Source organism: Lotus japonicus, chromosome 2 (genome assembly GCF_012489685.1).
Source record: "Lotus japonicus ecotype B-129 chromosome 2, LjGifu_v1.2".
Lineage (NCBI taxonomy): Eukaryota > Viridiplantae > Streptophyta > Magnoliopsida > Fabales > Fabaceae > Lotus > Lotus japonicus.
In genome coordinates, this window is record NC_080042.1 from 73292526 (window position 1) to 73314927 (window position 22402).

The following is a 22402-nucleotide window of genomic DNA, read 5'->3' on the forward strand; positions in this document are numbered from 1 at the left end:
ATACATCATACCCCATCGCAATATTCCTTTGTCAGTATCCATCGCCATTGTTGAGTACTTCACTCCCTCACAAGGTCCACGCCCTGATCTCACAATATCTGCGTAAGATTTACGCAAGCCCTACTTCTGTGGTACCGGTTTAGTCACATTCTGCAACTTGTGTTCATCCCTCCTTTGGAATTTCCCAGCGACTTGACTATGGGAACGAAAGGTTCCAACCCCGTCGTTGTGCTTCGCAAAGCGGGGGAAGTTAACATGCATTTTCATGTTCCCAATTAGGATAGTGTCAAGTTCACGTTCTAGCTGCAGTGGATTCTTCACGCCAATAAACCGAACAAAGCTAAAGAGTTTTCCTTTCCTATCTCGCTTTGGTGCAATGAAAACATCCCAGACCCGATCATACCTTTGAAAGACCCCCCACAAATTTTGTTCTGGAAAATTGGTAAAGAAATAGTGTGTGATTTCCCCTCCATTTGGCTGGGAACTAATCCGCCTTCCAGACATTGCAGGCCTCCGTCCATCAAAGTGCCCTTTAACGCACCAGCCGGTCTGTCGGTTGACTTTCTCGTTCACCTTCTCTCTCCATCTCGCTCTTCCCTTCTCTCGCCATCTCTCTCTCTCTCCAGATTGGATTGACGATGAAGATGGAGATGAGATGAGTTTTCATGGTTGTGGAGTTTGAATTTTCTCGAGAAACAAACGGAAAATGAATTAGGAAAATGGATCTTGTTGTTAAGTGAGGGTGAAAGAGAAGGAGGATTGGGTGTTGAACATGGCTTCTTGTGTGGGGAAACCAAACTCTCTCTCAGTTTCAATTGGATTCGGAGGAAGGGATTAGAGCTCAATTTAATACGATTTCTTGAAAGTTCAAAACAACTTCTCTTTAGTGTTGGCTAAGGTATCTCACACTCGGTCGGCGCGAGATTAATTTCTTGTTTCACCGTCGGTGTATTAAGCGATTATGAGTTTATGATAAACTTTTTAAACCCTTTGATCATTAGGCCAACTCACTTGCTTAAAATGACTTGGTTGTTTTAACATAATATTAGGTGTGAGTGGATGGTGTCCTGGTCTAAGTTAGAAAAAAAATTTATTTATAAAATATTTACATTAACTTCACTCCAAAGAAATTAGTGAGAGTTTGAACTTGCAACTTGTTAGTTATGAGACTTTGTCATATTCCACTAGACCAACTTATTGGGACCTTGCTTCGAAAATGGTAGAATGATGAGAAAACATCTACCTTCAGACTACCATAGGCAAAACTGGTAGAATGATGAGAAAACACCTTCAGACTATCGAACAAGGTGCTCATGACATGTTGGGGAGGTCAATTAAGACTCACTTCTAGGTAGGAGCACAGATGGGAGAGGTCAATCAAGACTCACTCCTCCCATACCACAATCACCTAACACACTACTCTTCAACTACTATTTACATGCTCTACCATAGTCGCCATCCTATACAACTATACGCGCTATACGACACCGAGCAAGAGGTAATATTGATATAAAATGTCTTACAATTTTAGCAACTATATCAAATATACAATAGTTAACAACTTATTAAAATTGAAAACCTAAAATTGAAAAAGTAGTTTGTTTTTAAAAATGACTAACTTGGCTTTTAAAATTGAAAATGAGAATCATTTTTTAAAATAATTTTTGAAAAAAAGGTTTTGATTTTTTTTTTTTTCAGTTTTTAACTGAAAGCAGTTTTTAAGAAATGTAACCAAACCGACCCTAAAGCCTACATGTAAATGTGACAAACAAAATTTTAAATTTTTACTGTTTTTAGTATTTGTTTAGATCAACATAAAGAATCCACATTAAAGCGTTTACACGTCTAAATCATGTTTTTCCGATGAATCCACATTAAAACCAGTGACGGACCCACGTGTTAAGTGGGTGGGGCTTTTGACCCCACGTCCTTGAGCAAAATTCTTCCCAATACCCCTCTATTTTTAATATAAAATATTCAATTGCCCCCACCAAAAACTAAATGCCACCATAGCTACACTATTTTACTTCCAATGCCACTAAAAGTTAAATTTCTTCAACTTTTTTATTTGACTTCTTTGTACTTCTTGCATTTGACCTCACGTCCTTAACAAAGTTTTCTCTCACTTCTTTATACTTTTTCAACAAGTCAAATATCCAAAAGATAATAGATTATAACACATTTATCCAACTTTACTATTCTTTCTATTATAGAAAAAGAATTTCCTCTCCTACTCAAAACTCCTTAATTTTTAACACTCCCTTTTTTTTTTGTTGGGTGCGGCGGGATTTGGTGGTGCTGGGTGTGGAGTTTTGTTGGTTGAGAGTGGGAAAAGGAGAAGGAAAAGGTTGAAGGGGAATTTGTGGGTTTTGTGATGAATTTCTGGATTTTAAGATGATTATGAAGAGAAGGACTAAATTTGATGTAAAAATTCCACGTTTGCGCTTATATAGACCGATTATTAATAAATAAAAATGTAAAATAAACATTATGACACCCGGTGCACTATTTTAAATAAAAAAAAGTTATATTTGTTGGGGAAGAAAAAAAATTATTAGGAACCATTTTAGATTCAAGTATATAAGTGAGGGACCAAGAAATATATTATTTGTATTATTTGCCCCCACGACCTAAAAATCCTGGATCCGTCACTGATTAAGGCCCCGTTTGGAAAAACAACTTAATTAAGCGCTTATGGTCATAAGCGCTTATGACATAAGCGCTTATTCGTAAGCTATTTTTAAAATTTTATTGAAATAAATTAAAAATAAGCTGTATATAAGCATAAACTGTTTTTCATAAGCTATCCTGAGTAGCTTATGAAAATAAGCTGAAAATAGCTTATGGCAGGCCATAAGATGTTTGCATAAGCTCTCCCAAACACTGACATAAAAGCTTATGCTGTCAGATAAGCTCAAATAAGCTCTTCCAAACTGGACCTAAAACGTTTATCCGCCTAAATCATATTTTTCCGATCCACGTTAAACTCAAACTAATATTTTTTTTTTTATCTTATTAAACATTCTTAAACAAAATGCGACCCGAGTGTGGGCCATCAGGGAGACCAATACGACAACGTTTAACCTAGGAATTGAATTCAATCTTATTGAATGGTAGCACAATCTTTCTCCTTTTACCACTCCACTCTTCTCGTTCCAGCTTCTCCAATTCTCCATTTTTCCGCGAAATCGGTACTTTCTTCTTCAAATCCAACTTGATTTTTCTCCATTTTCTTCGATGTTTCATTTTGTTTAGGGTTTTTTTTTGTAATAATTTGGGATTACAATTTGCAATTTGCAATTGCTTTTCATGTTAATTGATTAGTTCGATTTTGACGTTGATGGGTGTTTTTAGTTTGTTTGAAAGAAGCTAACTTTGAAATACCCATTTGAATTTGTGGGTTCTACTTTGATATGATCTCTGGAAAAGGGAAAATCTGAATTCTGAAATCTGTGTTTTTTTTTTCTCAAAATTCTGCTTCCTGTTCTTATTTCTCATGGATTTAGATCCTTGAATTGAATGTATTAGAAAGTTTATATCTTTCTTCCCAATTCATGTACATGGATCCTCCAAATCCCATTGCTTGTAGTGTTTATCACTAAGTGTAAGTGGTGACTTGTGATGCTAATTAAGCTCTTTAGTTATGTTGTGCTAATATAGTCAGTTCATGTAGGTGTGGAAGTTATCAAACATGGTTTGTTTGATTTCTAATTGTTGAACTGTTTTTGGGCATGCTCTGTGACCATACCTCTATTTTTAACTTATGACAGCATCCACCCATGCCTGCTTTTGTATTCTTGATTTCTAACATTTTTTTTTTCTGACAAAACAGTGGTCAGGAGATTTTTCCTAGGACTAGATAGTAAAAATAATTTTGCAAAGCAGAACTTTCTAATGCTATGCTATCTATGATATTTTGTTTGCCAACTTCATTTCTTTAACAGATACTGAAAAAGATAGTCTTATAAACATAAAAAACATATTAAATCATGCATGATATGTATTCTAATATGGATTGCGTGAAGATGTTATTATACGTGTTTTTAGTTTTAGTTCTATGTGATTCTTTCCTATTGGTCATTACTCATTAAGGATCACGTTGTTATCTGGATGATGCTGTCTGATTGGTTATTTACATATTGTGATTCAGAATGTGGAACTTTGCATCAAACTGCATTGCTGGAAATGTGGAACTGAAAAATGATTCTTCAAAGCTAACTCATTCTGGTTCGGAATGTTCTGATGACGAGACTTCTGTTGTGGGCAGAGAGGAAGGACTGGAATGCCCGGTATGCTGGGAATCTTTCAATATTGTGGAAAATGTACCCTATGTTTTATGGTGTGGCCATACCCTTTGTAAAAATTGTATCCTCGGATTGCAATGGGCTGTTGTGAAGTTTCCGACGTTGCCAGTTCAACTTCCGCTTTTTATCTCCTGCCCATGGTGCAACCTTTTATCCTTTCGTTTAGTTTATCGGGGAAATCTTAAGTTCCCTCGCAAGAACTACTTCCTTCTTTGGATGGTTGAGAGCATGAATGGCGATAGAGTAAAATCACATTCAACTTTCTGTGGGGATAATCAACAAAACTGGCCAATCAAAGACAACTCAACCACAGGAAGCCAGGTATACAATGGTAGCCTTCGGAGGGGGCAAGTTCGCCAGCCAGAGACACATAATTCCATTCAGTATCATGGTCATACTGGCAACTACCTCAGTATGCAAAGATTGCATATTTCTCTGCGAAAGTCACTGATTTTCTTTGTCCAGTTAACAGCTAAGTTTCCATTGGTCATCATATTTCTTTTGATTATTTTGTATGCAATACCAGCCAGTGCAGTCATTTTGGCTCTGTATATACTCATTACAATTCTGTTTGCTCTCCCATCATTTCTCATCTTGTACTTCTCATATCCTAGTTTGGATTGGCTTGTCAGGGAAATCATCACCTGACATGGTGAACTAGTTTAGGCTCCAACTTTTCAAGTTATCTTCTCATATCCTAGTCCTTTGCAAGATGTGTCATTTCTCTTCCCCAATAGAGCCTCACATAATGACCGTATACAAGAATCTTGGCTAGTTGGATGGTGTGATGTCAATTTTTACATTAATAGCGTTGATGGTCAACCAGGGCTGTGGAATTGGGTAATGATAGTGCTCTTACCTTTTCTTGGTGGCAAATATTTGTTTGATCAATGTATGTTGCTTAATATGGACACATGGATGCTGCTCCTATTGATTTAGCTTATACTTTGATGTTTGTAAAATGTATAGCATATAGTAATTGAGTTATTTTTCTAGCTATGATGGAAGTACTATCTGATTAATTTGAAATTAGTTTCTGTTCTTCTGCTATATGTTCTGCTGCTTTTTCTAAGAAATGTATGTTTTACGCATGGCTGTATAGGAAATCAGACGCTCTGTTTGAGAAATGCATGTCTCATGCACATTTGTATATTCTCTGACATTCAGAAGCTATTTATATAAACTCCTGAGAATTGATTTTTATTTTAGAATCAATTGTTGAAAGATTTTCAAAGGTTCACTTACTAACTAGTGCCAATGAAAAAGCATAGATGTCGCAGTATCTTTCTGCTTAGCCAAGAAAAGAGAATAGAGGCTTGAAAGATACCATTGACGCATTTTGACACCTCTCTTATGTTTATTTAAAAGTCGAATGAAATTTAGTTTCCGTGTAATTGAGCAATGTTATTGCCTCCTATAAATCTTCCTATATATTAGATGAAGAAATAATTAAATGCTTTTTACCCTTTCAAGATACCTGATGCAATAGTTTTTTTTTTCCTTTCCTCCTTTTAAACCATTGCTCGGTCTAAAAGAGTATTTAACTATTTATGTTAAATAAGGGATGAATCAGGCCTAACGAAATAAAAACATTGACACATTGAGCTAGCTTGGACATGAGCTTGCTTGTGTCGAGTTGAAGAATTTGAAACACATGTGAACTTGAGACGTTACGTTTGGCACCTATTTTTCACTCACCACCACCAAAATTTGTTTTTGAAAAATAATTTCTTGAATGAAAGAGGCGTGAGAGTTAAAAAGAAAAGTGAATGTTGATAGAAATCCCAAAAACTTGACCAAAGTGACAATGAATTTTCCCACTTTATCTAGTATCTGATAAAATATATACACTGTTCTAGAACAGTAACAAGAAGGTTAATTATCAAATTAGTACATCAGTTTGTAAGTGAGTTTGATTTTAATCTTTCTAAGGAAAAAAGACGTTTAATAGCGGCCATTAAATGTACATTTTCTTGAGAAAAACTAAAATCAAACTCACTTATAAATTCATTGATTAATTTGATCATTAACATGTAAGAACACATTAGTTTTACCACTACAGTACACTGCTTCCACTACTAATCTGAGGCTCATATTATCCATGTTGGACAATCCAAGAACCAGAGTCCACGTGTCCAAAGCACAGCCAAGAATGTTTCTGTTTTGGACATTGCATCCATGCACCCACCACAAAACCAGAGCATTTGGTTTTCGGTGACAAACTGAGTTCTCAAAACATGGTGGCAGCCATTGCTGTTTCTTCTCCTAAGTCCACACTTTTGCAGAACACCATCTATTTGAGCGACCCAAGTTCAAATTTTGTTGGTGGGTCTTTGAAGGGTCTCTCCTTGCAGCTGAAACCAAGACAACAAAGAAGACACTTCACTGATTTGGTTGTGGCTTCAGCCAGCAGCACCGCTTCTCCAACCAGCAGCAATGCCAGTGGCAGATTCTACTTCAACTTCACTGGGTTTCCTTTCCCTCTAGGTCCTTTCCTCAACAGGCGCACTATTAGAACTGAGGTTTTTTACATTGCTCTTGCTTTATTTTATATATGTTTCTGTTGCTTATTTTAATCAGTGATAACATGTTTGTTCCACAGGTTAAATTCTCTATAATTACTTCTGGTTACAAGTTATAATAGCATGTTTCTATCAGTACAGGAATGATTATCAATTTGGAAGAATTTCCAAACATGTACTAAGTCTTAGCTCAGGAGTAAAAGTGGCTTGAATTATTTACAAAATGTGAAACCAAACATCCACTTAATTGATTTAGTTGGGGTTTGTATTCATTGAATTGCTTTTACATAACCATAACATGGTGCTTATGTGATATTTATGTGTTCCTTTTCCTCCAACCTGTTCATTTTTTCTGAATTCTCTTGGAAGTCCTTAATGTTAGATAGAACGCAATGCATTTTTTTTTATTGAATGAAGAAATTTCTGATTTTTTTGCCTTTCATTATTGTGTTTGTGATACTTGATATGCAGATCATTGTGGCCTCTACTTTAACTGGATTATGAGTGCCTTGTTGAAGTAAATTTTTGTTTTGTTTTGCTTTTGCATACTGCTTATAATGTGTAATGGCATGTAGGTATTTCATAGTATATGGAAATCCTATTATAATGCTGGGAACAATTCACTATAGATTTTATGTAGAATTTTTCACTTTCTGATTCTGAGGCTCTTATATCTCCTTTTGTTTTGAATCATGTTGTATGTAGGCTGTGAAGGGCTGTATATGGCTATTCGAACAAGAGCAAGCATTAGGCTTCAGCAGCGTTTCAACGAACACTAGGATGACAGTTATCAAACTCAAATCTGGTGGTTTATGGGTTCATGCACCTATAGCTCCAACTGACGAGTGTATTCAGGTTCTGCTTTAAATACAATTTTTTCTTAGTTTGTGATAGAAACTGGATATAAACGAACAAGGTTGCTGAGTAATTGGAGAGACTCAGCCACTCTCCCTAAGTTCCAAACCCTAAATGATCCAAAAAGATAACAATGATCACCCTAAACTCTCTATTTACAACATGCCTCACTAACTAACCCTCCCACTAATTAATCAACTCCCACTAACTGAGCGTGTCTAACAGCTTGGAATAACAAAGTAATGTGACTTAACAAAATACCTTAATTGGATATAAGCGAGAGGGTTTTGAAAATACCAGGTAGCTTTATCATAATTTTCTAACTCAAAAGAAAGAATTTATAATTCCACTCTAGTAATGCTGCAAGGAAATTTCTATGAAGGATATTTTTGTGACCATAGGAATATGAATCCGTAATTCCGTATTGATACGGTGATTTTATGATGCTTTCTTAACATGTAAATTGTTTGTTTATTGCAGCTTATTAAGGAGCTGGGGGCTCCTGTTGAATGTATAGTCCTACCTACTTTTGCTTATGAGCACAAAATATTTGTTGGTCCATTTTCTAGAAAGTTTCCCCTTGCTCAGGTGTGGGTGGCACCAAGGCAATGGAGTTGGCCATTGAATTTACCTTTGGAATTCTTTGGTATTTTTCGCGCTAAAACTTTGAAAGACGAGGATTCGTCCACTCCTTGGGCTGGTGAGATAGAACAAAAGGTTCTGAGCTCACCTGAAGTTGGTAATGATCATCTGTTGTTTTTGCGTATTTTCAAACATGATCTTCATGAATCAAAAATGTAAAATCTCATTTGTGTGAGAAATGTCTCAGGAATCGGTCCCTATGTGGAAGTAGCTTTCTACCACAAGCCTTCAAGAACACTATTGGTGACCGATGCTGTTATTTTTGTCCCAAGACAGCCACCTGAGTGTATAAGCAAAGAATCCCTGTTAGCATCTGCAAAAAATGGTCTCGCTGTAAAACTTCTAAGTAAAGGAAGGGAGGTACCTGATGACCCAGTTATCGACGACAAAAGGAACCGGCAAAAAGGTTGGCTCTTTTCTTTTTTCTTTTCTTTCTCTCCAACTTGCTTTAAGCAGATTACTTTTCAGTTGAGTTCAAACCAAATTAACCGTGACGGCCATTTTATGCAGGATGGGAAAGAATGGTTCTACAAATCTTGTTTCTTGGTCCATCCAATCTTTTAGAACCTAATGCTAGCTTTGCACAGATGTCCCAGAAGTTGATTGTTTCACCTATTGTGAAGACGCTGGTCTTCAGCAAAGTTCCTGAAAAGGTAATAAATCTTCTTTGTGCTGTATCATTTGTTTCTTATTAATAAAATTTTAGTCTGCTTTTACCAGATAGAGTTGTTAATTGACAATGTGGTCACTAGTTAGTGCGTAAATATATTCCAACTAACCATTCATGTGTACTGATCTGAATGTTCCAAAAGTAAGACAACTTCTTTGCAAATTCTTGAAATCAGAAAACAGAGTAAAATAAGTTGATGTTTTTTTTAATTATTAATTAAATCATATTAACTGGAAATGAAAACAAAAGAGCAAACTCTACCATTCACAGCGCGTAAATCAACTCGTGTGGAGTTGTTATAGCTTAAGTAGAGGTCTCGGGTTCGAGTCCCTGCGAATGCAACTGTGTTAAATACTTGGTAGAGAGAACAAGTATTAGTGGAGGATACCTGTGGATGAAATTTGCACTTGTTTATGTTCTGTGTTCAGTACTCGGGTTGTCTCCCATAGTGGTCCTACTCTGCTTGAACATGATTTGTCTTAGTGGAGGATACCTATGGTTTAAACAAACAAAAAAACTTAACCATTCACATCTTGCTTTGTTATTATCATCCAGGTGAGAGAATGGGTTGATAGCATTTCGCGAGATTGGAGGTTCAAGAGAATTATCCCTGCTCACTTTGCTGCTCCAGTAAATGCAAGTAGGTCTGATTTCCGGGCTGCTTTTGCATTTTTGGATGAGTTTTTGGTCGACCCTAATCCAACTTGGCCTTCTCTTTCCCTTCTGTTCTCATCAATCATGGGAAAGGCAGCCAGTTATTTCCCCCCGGATGACATGAGGACCTTATCATCCCTTGACCAGTTTTTAGTTTCAGTTGGAGCAGTGAAGAGAACTGTTTCAGGAAGGAAGCGATGAGAGAGAGTTGCATAACAACTTGGCGTGCAACTACATGTCAAGTTTGCAAATGTAAAGTACCTATAGTTTTGTTACATTAGGAGGTTGATCTTAAGGAAGGTGTAAATGTTCCACAGACCACAATGGAATGGTCATACACATGTTGTTAACATATATATGTCGTGAAATCAGAGAAGTTGTTTTGCATGAAAAGAACTTCAGACACAAGGGGGAATATGCATAGTTATAGTATTATACATTTTCTGCATTTCATATTAAGCAGAGGCAGAGATACTTGAAAAATACCATGATTTGCTAAATTGTCAAGTGATTACCAAGTTGCCCCTAGTCCATGTGTGACTTCTGAACAAATTGATTGAGGGTGTGCTAATATTGCATGGAAGAGCTCTCGAGTTCGATCCCCGCACAATACACCCATGGAGGAAAGGAGAGTTTGAATTGTGACTAAATCTCAAATCCGTAATAGTTGACATCCAAAGAGTGATCGGATAACGAGTGGTTTTAAAAAAAAGTTGCAGGAAATTACAGTTGATACTGACAATGCTGCAGTCCCAAACCACTGGCCACATTAGCCTCCCGTGATCTGCTTATTCAATCACAAATCTGTCTCTTTTGTCTTAATGACATGAGAAGGACAAATCCCTTAAACTTTGGGAAATCCATCCTTCCTTCATCTTTACGCATGATACCACACAAGAGTCCCCTCATTGGCTAAAAACAATTGTTGCGTGAAGAAGACCATTCAGTTAAGTCCTCACTCCTCAGTCCTCACCTATACTGAGAGTAAACAAAATTTGAAAGATTACAAAGGAGGAGAGAAATCAGAAGCACATAAAGCATAAAAGAGAGTTAGCTACACTACAACCGAGTAACATCAATTCTCTAACTTTTGATAAACTATCAATGTCAACATCAAACTTATAATACCATGCAGCAACATTTTTATACCCCAGAGAAGCTACTTCATCCACCAAGTCAATCATGGATAAACTATCAATGTCAACATTCATCCAATTCTAAGGCTCTGATGTAGGAACGGTTTAGCTAATTAAAGTAGTTCCATGCATTCCCTAGATTCGCGCTCTATTATTGTCACCCTTTTACTCTTGCTTTTATGGAGAGTTGGTTCTTAGGCTGCAGAGTTGCTTTGTGTGTTGGGCTGGCTACCCTTTGTTCCCTTTGTTGTACTTCCTCCAAGGGTTTGGGCTTTTAGCCCGTTTTATCTAATGAAATGACCAAAAAAAAGTGAAGTTTACTATTTAAAATTTTAAACTATTAGGAAGCTTATCAATTAGAAAATGTAGGTTAAAATTGTCAACATATAGTTGGTCTTCTACTCTTCTTCTTCTTTTTTGGTAGGAAGTTTGTTTGAATAGAAAAATGTTGAAAAGGGAACATTTAATATAAATTTAAGTGGACTAGAGTCACAACCTACTCGTCCAAAAAAATAAAGTAACCTCTTTCTTCCCACTTCTTTGTGACATATTTAGACCTTGTATATTTGGTTTACTGTTAGTCTTTTAGAAATCATGGAAGTAAAAATAGAACATATCTGAAATGTGCCATTTTTCTATTTTCATATTTTTTTTTAACGGTAAACCAAACTAGCTCTAAAGTCTAGCATGGTAGAATAGGTTTTCTTGACATATAAGAGCTACTCATCCGGATGCCCAAGAAACGTGGTGGCCTTTTTGCTCCATAATAAGTATGCCTGTTAGTCAAATGATGAAAATAATAGCTTGGTCAAATAGAATGATTTTAGATTAAAAATAACAATAGAAGGATTATCAGTGTGCAAAAGTTCAAGTTCAAATAGTTGTGTGCTGGTGTTTTTTTTTAACACAGGTATCCGATTCGGGGGATGTAATCTTATCAGAATCCATATTATGATGGATTAACTCTCATTTTATTCACAAAAACTCAAACCTTGAAGTTTTGTCTCTGAAAAATAAAACATATACAGCCTAAGGCCTAAGCCATCTGTTATTTGTATATAAAAACAAATAATTAAGACATTGCTCTCTTCAGAAAATGCAATCCCTTACTTTAACTTGTAGTAATTAAGAAGCATTTTTCAAAAAAATTAAGAAGCATTTTGATTTGGTCGACTTTATGAAGCATGATCCAGCTATTGAAGACATTAGATAAGAGTATAGTTATATAGACGGCCATGGACCGAATAAAGTTGTCATAGAATCCAGGTGAAATTAATCAATAGACTTTTAAAGTAGTAGGTATAGGCAGAAAAAATATCATTGCTTGTATTAATTTATTTGTTCTCCTAACTAAAATATACAGAATGATTCTACATTGTTCACTAATAAAAATGCACTAATTCAACACATTATCACATCCAACCTAACTTTTGCAACACCAAAAATAAAATACAGGATTGACCTTTCTTGTTGATGACCTCCTGGTTGGAGGGTCACCCTCCTTGACTAAGCTGAACCACCAACTCATATCCATCATGTCAGTTTTTATCTTAATTATATGATAATTAATATATTGGAAAATTGCCTTCCATGTTTTATATATATAACACATACACACATCTAATGGAGGCACGCAGGTTTAGGGGAATCCAAGGAGACTTCTTGTGCCTTTTCTCTTTTCATACTCATCTCTTTTTCTTGCTTCTGTCAGCCACAACTTTGTTGAATACTTAAAGGCATGCATGCTTCCCTACATTGGTGCATAATTGGATATGGTTTCTTTCCCCTTTTACAAAAATTAAAATAATCTAAATAAACTTTTTTTTCTACTCCAATAAACCAGTCTGGATCTTTGATAGCTAGCAATGTCCAAACTAAGTGTGTGTTTGAATACTAATTAATTAATCGCAACATAAACGGATTTTTATATATCAAGTTCTTCAAAAAAGTTCCTTCAATTTTTTTCTTATATTGAAGTAAACGTTTATATCTTTCTACACACCAATGCATATCCAAACATAATTTAACACTTTACTAGACCCTTTTCTTGGTGTAAATGCAGGAAAAAGTTAGCCACAGAAGATGGTTGAATGGGACCTAAGAGTCACTTCCCCTGAGGCTCCATGTTATATATGTATCATTGAGGTGGAGCAGGCAACAAACAATGGAGGGTAAAAGATTACTTTAATAGACAACGGTTCTAATGATTGCCATGAAGACCACTTTACTAGTTTGCCAATAGCCATTTATTTCGACGCTTTTGGAAATCAGCATTGACCCTTAATGTAATTTTGTAAAAATGTATTAGGAGTATATTAATTATGACATAAGCTTTTATTCATACTAGTTACGGCAATTTTTTTTTATAATCACGGGGGAGCTAAGGCATTTTCTTAGTCATATTGAAAGCAAACATGAATATAAAAATAAATTTTGATAAGAAAGTTTAATTGACTTGTATATAATGTTGTGATATTAATTCTGTTGTTACTGACAGACATGAAACTCAGGCAAATCTCTTAGATTGAGTATCCCATTTTTACCCAAACCTTAAGAGTTAAGATAATAGATATAAGTGTATTAATCGTCTCACTTATAAACTATTTAACACATTCTTTTTTATTCAATGTAAGACTTATTACACACACTTGATGTCACAATAATCTCTCTCAAGTGGAAGCGGATCTTCAAATGCTTGCATCGTCGTTGGGTGGACTCTCCGACCACCTAAGGGACACACGCTTGATCACCATGTTGACAATAAGACTTTCGACAAGGAGTCGCCACCACAATGGTCAAGTATTTGGAGGCTTGCGCTTGAGATGAATTCACATTTAAAAAGAAATTGTTGTAATATCAAATATGCGTTAGTCTCATGTTAGAAGGAAAAGATGTTAAACAATTTATAAATGAATGAACTCGCAAACAAAGCCATAAGATTTTTTATAAATCCACTTATAGTTTACAATCAATTGTTTTAAACATGTAATTTGGTCTCACATTTAAATCATCCAAAAGAAACGATGATACAACTTTTGTTACGGATCATATAATTTCGTTCTAAATTTTTTTTAATACAACGGAAAAGAACAAAAGAAAGCGAAAAACTAAAGGGCTCCTAGAGGCTAGAGAGTCTTGAAGCAATAGCACTTGCAGCTCCTGAGATGGGCTATTTACCACCTTGAGGCCTGCAATTCTTTCCCGGTATTCTTGTTTCGCCATCCAATTTGCAACAGCATTGCCTTCCCGAGGGATCCAAGCAATCTACCCACCAACCTCTGTCAAGCAGACTACGAATATCTTGAAGAAGAGCAGCTTGATTTGACTATAATAATAGAATAGAAAAAACAAGTAGTAATTGATTTTAGTTCGATATATTGGATTCCAGCAGAAATTAGTTCACTTTCATGGATGCACGATATGTGTACTTTCATTGATCTGAAAAGTCAAGGCACTAACTCTAATGAAGAAAGTTTTATAATAGCAAAATTAATGTCTACATTTTTCTTTTCATTTGGATTGGTGGAGAAAACAATTTACTTAATTTCCCTTTATTGCAGACGGGGCTGCATTTGAATTAAATTTTGCAATAAACACCTTTGGATAACTTATATAATTAGCTAGATTGTTCAGAAGGAATCAAATTGCTTCGAAGTTGTCAAAGACTAAAACAAACTGGCTCTGAGCATATTAGCATCATGCTACTGGCTCTGAGCATATTAGCATCATGCTCTATTGTCTATTCACTCAATTGGATGCCTGTGCTGTTAACAAGAAATATTCCATCTCAACGTGATTTTTTATATGTGATTTGTATAATAGTTATTTTTGGGCGAAACTTCAGATAAGTGTATTTGGAAAAGTGTAATACTTAGAGATGAGTGACATGTTCTGGGAAATTTTGCTTTCCAAGTTCCAACTCTTTTAAAAGCTTTCTAATATAAAAAAAATAGATCTCCTTAATTGCCATGAGTATATAGTAGAATTCTTCTTCACATTACATAGATATCGTCGCAATTGTAGTAATGGTTTTTTTTCACTTGTAGTAATGGTTTTTTTTTTGACATTCAACTTCTCATATACTGTATTAAACTGGGGTAAAAGTAGGTACATCAACAACTAAAAGCGGAGTGGCTTCAGCCGGGTAGTCCTCTATCCACACATGACGGAGTGAACTAAAGGCCAATTTTGCCAAAAAATCCGCAACGGCATTACCCTGCCTTGTAGTAATGGTTAATTAGAAGATATATTGAGTTAGCAATCTTTTTTTTGCCGTAATTTTTTTTTTGGGGGACAAATCACAAATCTCCATATATTTTAAGTTAATATAAGCTGTAGTTTTTTGGTAAATTTGGAAGATAAATTACACCCTTCAGATATTGATCCCTAGACTTTTTTCACACAACTCACATGTTCTCTAACTCTTACCACTTGAACTATCATTTGAGACTGATTTAATTAATTACATGGGAAAGTTTCTATTAAATGAAGACTAAAAAGATTATTACATTTTTTTGGGTTACATGGGAAGTAATTTGAAGCAACTTCGAAGTTTGGTTACATAAAAATACTTCAATGGAAAAAATAAGTAGGTTAAAACCTTTCTAGAGAGTCTGCACCAAAAGTCTAAAATTATGTCGGAAAAAAAAAAGCTTCCTAGAAAGTCAATGAGCTAGTAAGAAATTGTAGTTCGTCTCATGAGAAATGTGGTTCAAATTAAGACCAAATATTCATAAAGTTTCTTGACTCGTTATATGTTGAAACTTGAAAGTAAAAAACATTGTCCACAATATAATCTTATCTACCCAGTACCCACCACAATATAACTTAGTTTGGATTTCTTGGGTTATATTTCCTTATGCCAATAGTTCTGGACATCATTGTTACTAGCAACAACCTTTTGAACCTCAAGGCAACGTGTTTACCGTTTCTATGAAATTTCTATGAAATAAGGTGGCTGTTAGGGTGCAAGTGCACTCTAGGTCTTGCACCATGAAATAAAGTTGCAACAATTATTAATTTGAATTATTTTTGAGTTCGACCAGAAAAAAAAGTTATTTTTGAAGTTATTTTTGTGTCAAAGTATAATAAATATTTAAATAGATAACACATTTTTTCTCACGTTATAATTTTTTTTTGATAAACTCACGTTATAATTAAATTAAATTATACTTCCTAAAAAATTAAATTAAATTAAAATAAATATGAAATAAATCACCATTATATGAAGATAAGAACTATGAATAAATTAGTTTTACATAATATTTTAAATCCATAGCACAGTTTCACATTATAATTAAATTAATAAAATAAATAAATGTAATTGAGTGGTCGTATAAATCTTTTTACATTATCATTACGTGCTAATGCTAATTAAATTCTAAACTAATTAACAAGCATATTTTGATATTGAATTTAATTAAAAAATGTTATCGACAATTTATTTGTATCATGTCAATTAAATACTGTATGAATCTTAAAAAATGGGAATAATTATCCATGACCTTATAATTGTCTGTTAAGGAAATGATTGGGAGATGAAATTGTATCTTATCTTGAATGGTCCGATTGGGAAATGAGAACACATCATGTGAAAACCTCTTTTTCTTTGGTTCACATCGTGGGAAACCCCTTTCCCCACACAAGGTGGAGCCGGGGATTTTCAGAAACGTTATGCTGAGACTTTGGGAATCCAGGAACTGCACGGAGATCAGAAACGTTGGTCTGAATCTGTTCTCTTTCCGATTCGCCTCGGCTAAGGACAAAGAATTGGTTCTTCGTTCTGGTCCTTGGATTTTTAACAGGCATCTGCTTGCCTTGAACTCTTTTGACTTGGCTGTTAATCCGGCTAGCATTCCTGTAACGAGAGTCCCAATCTGGGTTCAAGCTCACGGGCTACCTTACACTCTGAGGACCGAAAGAATGGCCCGATCACTAGGGGAAAAATTTGGAGGGTTTTTGGAGTGGGACAAGTATGAGGCGCGGCGGTATGGCGTCAGTCTTCGGATTAGAGTGTGGCTGGATATCACTGCTCCATTGAGGAGGGGGCAGATGGTGGCAGTTCAAGGTGGAGCACCGGTTCGGGTCTCTTTCAAGTACGAAAAAATTGTGAACTTCTGCTTCCGTTGTGGAATGGTGGACCATGTGCTTGCCGATTGTGTTCTGCCTGACGATGGCTCTCCTAATCGTTATGGCCTCTGGATCCGTGGAGAGACAGAGAAAAGGCGTGGTGCACGACGGGATGGGGGAAAATTGAGACTGGAGGAAGAAGAGCTACAGGAAGAGTATGAGGAGGATGCTGAGGAAAACCATGCTGAGGAGGACGCACAAGAAACCAGAGAATCAGGGAATGATACGGGGAAGAAGAGTGTCGAGGAGGAACTGGTCACGAAGCCTACCTCAGCTGATGACAAGCACGAGCCCAATGCAAAGCTAACGGGAACAAAAAAACCTGAGGAGGAGGTGGACAACAACAGGAGGCCTGGGAAAGCCAAGGCAGGGACTGACTTCATTTTTGGCAGCCAGCGTGTGCATGGGAACAATAGCCCATGGAAGCGGCAACCAAGAAGTGGTGCAAGAGGGGTCCAAATCCGAGAGGGAGGGGGTGCTCATCATGAGGATGATCACAGGAAAAGGTCAAGCGTGTCTTCTTCCTTGCCTGGCCCAAATAGCACTGGTTTTTCACCACCTTTGAAGAAGAAACACACTGATTCTGGATTGGGATTGGCGGGGTCTGCTAAGCAGCCCCGCCCACCTCAATGAAGATCCTAGCTTGGAACTGCCGGGGGCTTGGGAACCAGCCGGCAGTTATGGCCCTGAAGCGGCTTGTCCGCTCTAAAGATCCCGACGTGGTGTTTGCTATGGAAACTAGGTGGTATACAACTGAGGCGTCAAATCAGAGAGGTATGGGAGGTTTGTCAAATATCTTTCCGGTCCAATGTGCGGGGCACGGACGTTCAAGGGCAGGTGGCCTATGCTTATGGTGGAGACAAGATATTCAGGTGGAGATTTTATCAGCTTCCCTTAACCATATTCTTTGCAATATTTTGCACCCTGAGGACCTATGCCCGATGACTGTGGTTTTTGTGTATGGCTTTCCGGAGGACCGACTTAAGGATGAGACATGGAGACTGGTGAGTAGACTGGTAACTGATTCATCACAGCCCAGTTTGCTAGTGGGTGATTTTAATGATATTTTATCCCCAAGGGACAAACTTGGTGGCGACCCCCCCGACCTGAGACATCTTCAGATGGTCACCCAAGTGTGCACAAATTTAAATTTGCATGAGGTTGATTTTACAGGGTATCGGTACACGTGGTCGAACAAGCGGGTGGCCCCTAGAACAATTCAGGAGCGGCTGGATTATGCTCTTATAAATGATGCTTGGGACGAGCTGTGGCCGTCGACGGTGGTTTCTCATCTACCAAGGTATCATTCTGATCATAATCCTATTTTATTAACTTGTGGGTCGCGCAGGGCTCGGAAGGAGATGAGGAGGGAACATAGGTTCCGCTTTGAGGAGATGTGGCTGAGTGAAGGGGAGGAGTGCGCAGAGATTGTTACCGAGACATGGTGCCGTGATACAACAAATGTGTTGGCAAAAATTTCGGAGCTCAGCGGAGTCCTTGATGACTGGGGGCGCCAGAAATTTGGCGACCTACCAAGGAAGATCTCAGATACTCAAGGGCTGCTCCAGGAGCTGCAACGGCAGACCCAGGATGAGCATGTGATCAAAGCTACTCATGAGGCAGAACAAGAACTAGACAGGTTATTGACACAGGAAGAGTTATGGTGGAGCCAGCGGTCTCGTGCCACTTGGCTACAAAATGGGGATAAAAATACTAGGTTTTTCCACCAAAAAGCCTCTCAGCGCAGGAAAGGAAATATGATTGAGCTGATTAAAGATGACCGAGGGCGTGAGTTTGAAGATGATAGAGATATCTCACATGTCCTTATGGACTATTTTATGCAACTTTTTGCATCTTCCAACCCTTCCGGGATTGATGAGGCCACTGATATGGTCACGGGGAGGATAACGCAGTCACATCTCGAGGTGTTGTCCGAACCTTTTTCGAGGGAAGAGATAGAGGGGGCACTATTCCATATGCATCCGACGAAGGCACCAGGTGCTGATGGCCTCCCGGCGCTGTTTTATCAAAAATTCTGGGGTGTAATTGGAGATGATGTGGTGAGCTTCTGCTTGCAGATTCTCAATGGTCAAGCTTCGCCAGGTATCATTAATCATACTTTAATTGTACTAATCCCTAAGATTAAGAAGGTTGAGCATGCTACTCACTTTAGACCTATCAGTCTGTGTAACGTTATTTTCAAAATAGTGACAAAGACAATTGCCAATAGGTTGAAATTAATTTTGCCTGATTTAATCTGTGAAGCTCAGAGTGCTTTTGTGCCTAATAGGCTCATTACAGATAATGCCCTTGTGGCACATGAGTGTTTTCACTACATGAAGAAGAAAATTACTGGCCGAAATGGCATTATGGCTCTGAAGTTAGACATGTCGAAAGCTTATGACCGAATTGAATGGTCCTTCCTGCGGTCTGTTATGGAAAAAATGGGGTTTCCTACCTCTTGGGTGAGTTTGATTATGAGTTGTGTCTCAACTGTATCTTTTTCCATTATGCTTAATGGTAATTCCCAACCTGCTTTTGCACCAGCTCGTGGCCTCCGGCAGGGGGATCCACTATCACCATATTTGTTCATTCTTTGTGGAGAAGTCTTTTCAGCTTTAATTGAGAAATCTATTTTATCTGCAAGTCTGACTGGTATCCGGGTCGCGCGAGCGGCACCCGTAATCTCTCATTTACTTTTTGCAGACGATAGCATTTTGTTTGCCAAAGCTGATGTGATTGAAGCCAGAACCCTTCAAGCTATTTTAGCCATGTACGAGCGAGCTTCCGGACAAGTTATCAACCTTGATAAGTCCATGCTCTCAGTAAGCCGCAATGTGCCGAATACTAGATTTGATGAGCTTAAACAGCTTCTGAATGTTAAGGCAGTCGAGAGTTATGACAAATATCTGGGGTTGCCAACTGTCATTGGTAAGTCTAAGACACAAATTTTCAATTTTGTTAGAGAACGTGTGTGGAAGAAATTAAAAGGGTGGAAAGAAAAAGCTCTTTCACGGGCAGGGAGGGAAACTTTAATTAAATCAGTTGCACAGGCAATTCCATCATATGTTATGTCTTGTTTCATTTTACCAGATGGTATTTGTGCAGAGCTTGATAGCATGATCTCTAGGTTCTTTTGGAGTGGTGATGTTGGCCGACGTGGCATGCACTGGACTAGTTGGAAAAATTTGTGTAAAAACAAAGTAGATGGTGGATTGAGCTTTAGAGACTTCAAGTCTTTTAACTTGTCCTTAGTGGCCAAGAATTGGTGGCGTATCTATACTAACCCGGATACATTATTGGCAAAAGTTTTCAAGTTGGTGTATTTTCCGAGAGGGTCGATGTGGGGAGCCCGGAAGGGTTATCGCCCTAGCTACGCTTGGACTAGTATCCTCAAAACTAGTTGGATCTTTGAGAGAGGTGGCTTGTGGCGCGTTGGAGATGGTTCAAAAGTCCAGGCTTGGACAGATAAATGGCTGCCGAATGGAGTCCCACTCACCTTTCGCCTTGATGTGGCAGAAGCTCTTGGTGTTGTTCGGGTTTCAGATTTGATCATGGATGGTCCAAAGCGTTGGAACCGAGAGTGGATTGAGGAAATTTTCCACCCTGCGACCGCTTCGCATATCCTTGCCATACCTTTGGATTTGCATGGTGGTGAAGATGTTATATCTTGGCCTTACACTTCTGATGGCCATTACACATCAAAGTCAGGGTATAGTTATATTTGTGGCTTACTAGCCTTGGAGGTGGCTTCATCATCTTCCTCGACGAGTTCGACCTTGCCGCCAAGCTTATGGCGGAAATTCTGGGCTACCGATGCACTTCCTAGATGCAAGGAGACAACTTGGAGAGCTATACGAGGTTTCCTTCCGGTTCGTGAGCAACTATTCCGGCGACATGTAGACACAGATCGGGCTGCAGTCTTTGCGGGCATGATAGCGAGTCTACGGAGCATATTTTCATGCGGTGTCCGGCGGCTTTGGCGATCTGGTATGCTTCTCCCCTCTCCCTTAGAGTTGAGAGTGTGCCTTCTTTCCAAGCGCTGTGGATGTCGCTCCTGCAGGAGCAGCAACCCGAGGTGGTAGCGTTGGCTCAGACGTTGATATATCAGATTTGGGAGGTGAGGAACAGGGTTGTGTTTCGTCATGGCAGGATGGTGGTTTCAGAGGTTCTTGACCGCGTCAAGGGGATGGTAACAACATGTCCTACCAGGGTCCGTGAGGGGGCACCGACGAGTATGGCTGTGTGGCGGAGACCTCCAGAGCGAGTTGTCAAGCTGAATTTTGATGCTGCTTTTAGGGACGGCAAGGTGGCTGGCTTGGGTATGATAGCACGTAACCATCAGGGGGACATCATGGCAGCAGCTACCTCCTATCCGGTGCCCATTTTTTCATCTTTTTTGGCGGAGGCGTGTGGATTGAGGTGGACGATGCAGTTGGCGACTGAGCTTGGCTTTAGGCGAGTTTGTTTAGAGACAGATTGTCTCCAGTTATTCCAGTGGTGGCAGAAGGAGGCCGTGGGTCGATCCTATTTAGATAATATTATTAGAGATTGTCGTTCTTATGTTTCGTTTTTTGATTTATTTTCATTGTCTTTTGTTAGACGTTCTGGTAACGCAGTAGCAGACTTTTTGGCCAGGAATGCTTCTACCTATGCGGATTGTGTATGGGTGGAAGAAGCCCCTGATGCCGTTATTGGCTTGATAAACTTGGATGTAATTGCTTCAAGGCCGTCTGGCCCTTAATAATATTCATGTTTAGTTTCAAAAAAACATAAAAAAATTGTAAAATATTACTCCAAATAACGGTTCACAGAAAAAAAAATTCTTCATTCATTTAAAATTTTAAAAGAGTATTAATTTTTGTTTTCCATGTAATATTCATGTGAGAACAATAACTAAGATGAGATAAAATTATACATCAAATGATAAAATAGGAAAATAAATAATGTATTTTAAAAAGTTAACGGTATTAATTACGTTTCTTAATGTCTTTTTTTACACAAATGAGTTAATTTTGAATTGATGGTCAAATTCCAATCAATAATTGGTGGTATATTTAATGTCCAATACCAAATCTATTAATTCTAATTAATGTTACCTTAAAAGTTTTTTTTGTTACAAAGGAAAAAGAAAACAATGATAGCACCCTTTAGAAAACGTTTTTCTTCACATCACCCTCAAAATTAAATTCTCTCATTTATTATTTTTCCAAGACCAAATTTCAGCAATCTATTTCACTACCATTCTCAATTTCTCACCAACCATCCCTTAACAGGTTCCTTAATAAGGTATATCTCATTAATGTTCACTATTAATTTTCTCTTGACCAAAAAATATTTACTAATTTTCTGATTATTACATATCCATAATAATTATTTATCTTACTAAATATAAAAAATACAAAATATTCAACCCTTCTCTCTCTCTCTCTCTCTCTCTTTCTCTCTCCCTTGGATTCTGTTACAAACCAACGCAGTGAAGAGCCAGAA

The 22402-nt window shown here is 37.6% G+C and overlaps 3 protein-coding genes across 3 annotated transcripts; all 3 read left to right on the top strand.

Moving 5' to 3' along the window:
* The first annotated feature begins 3065 nt into the window (after positions 1 to 3065).
* LOC130739417 (uncharacterized) lies at positions 3066 to 5354 on the top strand. Its single transcript, XM_057591691.1, has 2 exons — positions 3066 to 3191; positions 4151 to 5354. The coding sequence occupies exon 2, from the start codon at positions 4152 to 4154 to the stop codon at positions 4950 to 4952; it is 801 nt and encodes a 266-aa protein (XP_057447674.1). The 5' UTR covers positions 3066 to 3191; position 4151; the 3' UTR covers positions 4953 to 5354.
* Positions 5355 to 6490: 1136 nt separating this feature from the next.
* Positions 6491 to 10175, top strand: LOC130739418 (uncharacterized). The gene is made up of 6 exons (XM_057591692.1): positions 6491 to 6826; positions 7532 to 7681; positions 8162 to 8420; positions 8511 to 8729; positions 8834 to 8976; positions 9549 to 10175. Exons 1-6 carry the CDS (start codon positions 6542 to 6544, stop codon positions 9846 to 9848), a joined length of 1356 nt encoding a protein of 451 aa, XP_057447675.1. The 5' UTR covers positions 6491 to 6541; the 3' UTR covers positions 9849 to 10175.
* Positions 10176 to 16342: 6167 nt separating this feature from the next.
* Positions 16343 to 17545, top strand: LOC130737012 (uncharacterized). The gene has a single exon (XM_057588783.1). It carries the CDS (start codon positions 16343 to 16345, stop codon positions 17543 to 17545), a length of 1203 nt encoding a protein of 400 aa, XP_057444766.1.
* Positions 17546 to 22402: the final 4857 nt, after the last annotated feature.

Excerpts from the sequence above, each read along its gene's own strand:
- LOC130739417 (XM_057591691.1), top strand. The coding sequence starts at position 4,152 with ATGTGGAACTTTGCATCAAACTGCATTGCTGGAAATGTGGAACTGAAA.
- LOC130737012 (XM_057588783.1), top strand. The coding sequence starts at position 16,343 with ATGGTCCGATTGGGAAATGAGAACACATCATGTGAAAACCTCTTTTTC.
- LOC130739418 (XM_057591692.1), top strand. The coding sequence starts at position 6,542 with ATGGTGGCAGCCATTGCTGTTTCTTCTCCTAAGTCCACACTTTTGCAG. Across the intron at positions 6,827-7,531 it reads GGCGCACTATTAGAACTGAG|GCTGTGAAGGGCTGTATATG; the intron begins GTTTTTTACATT and ends TGTTGTATGTAG. Across the intron at positions 8,421-8,510 it reads TCTGAGCTCACCTGAAGTTG|GAATCGGTCCCTATGTGGAA; the intron begins GTAATGATCATC and ends GAAATGTCTCAG.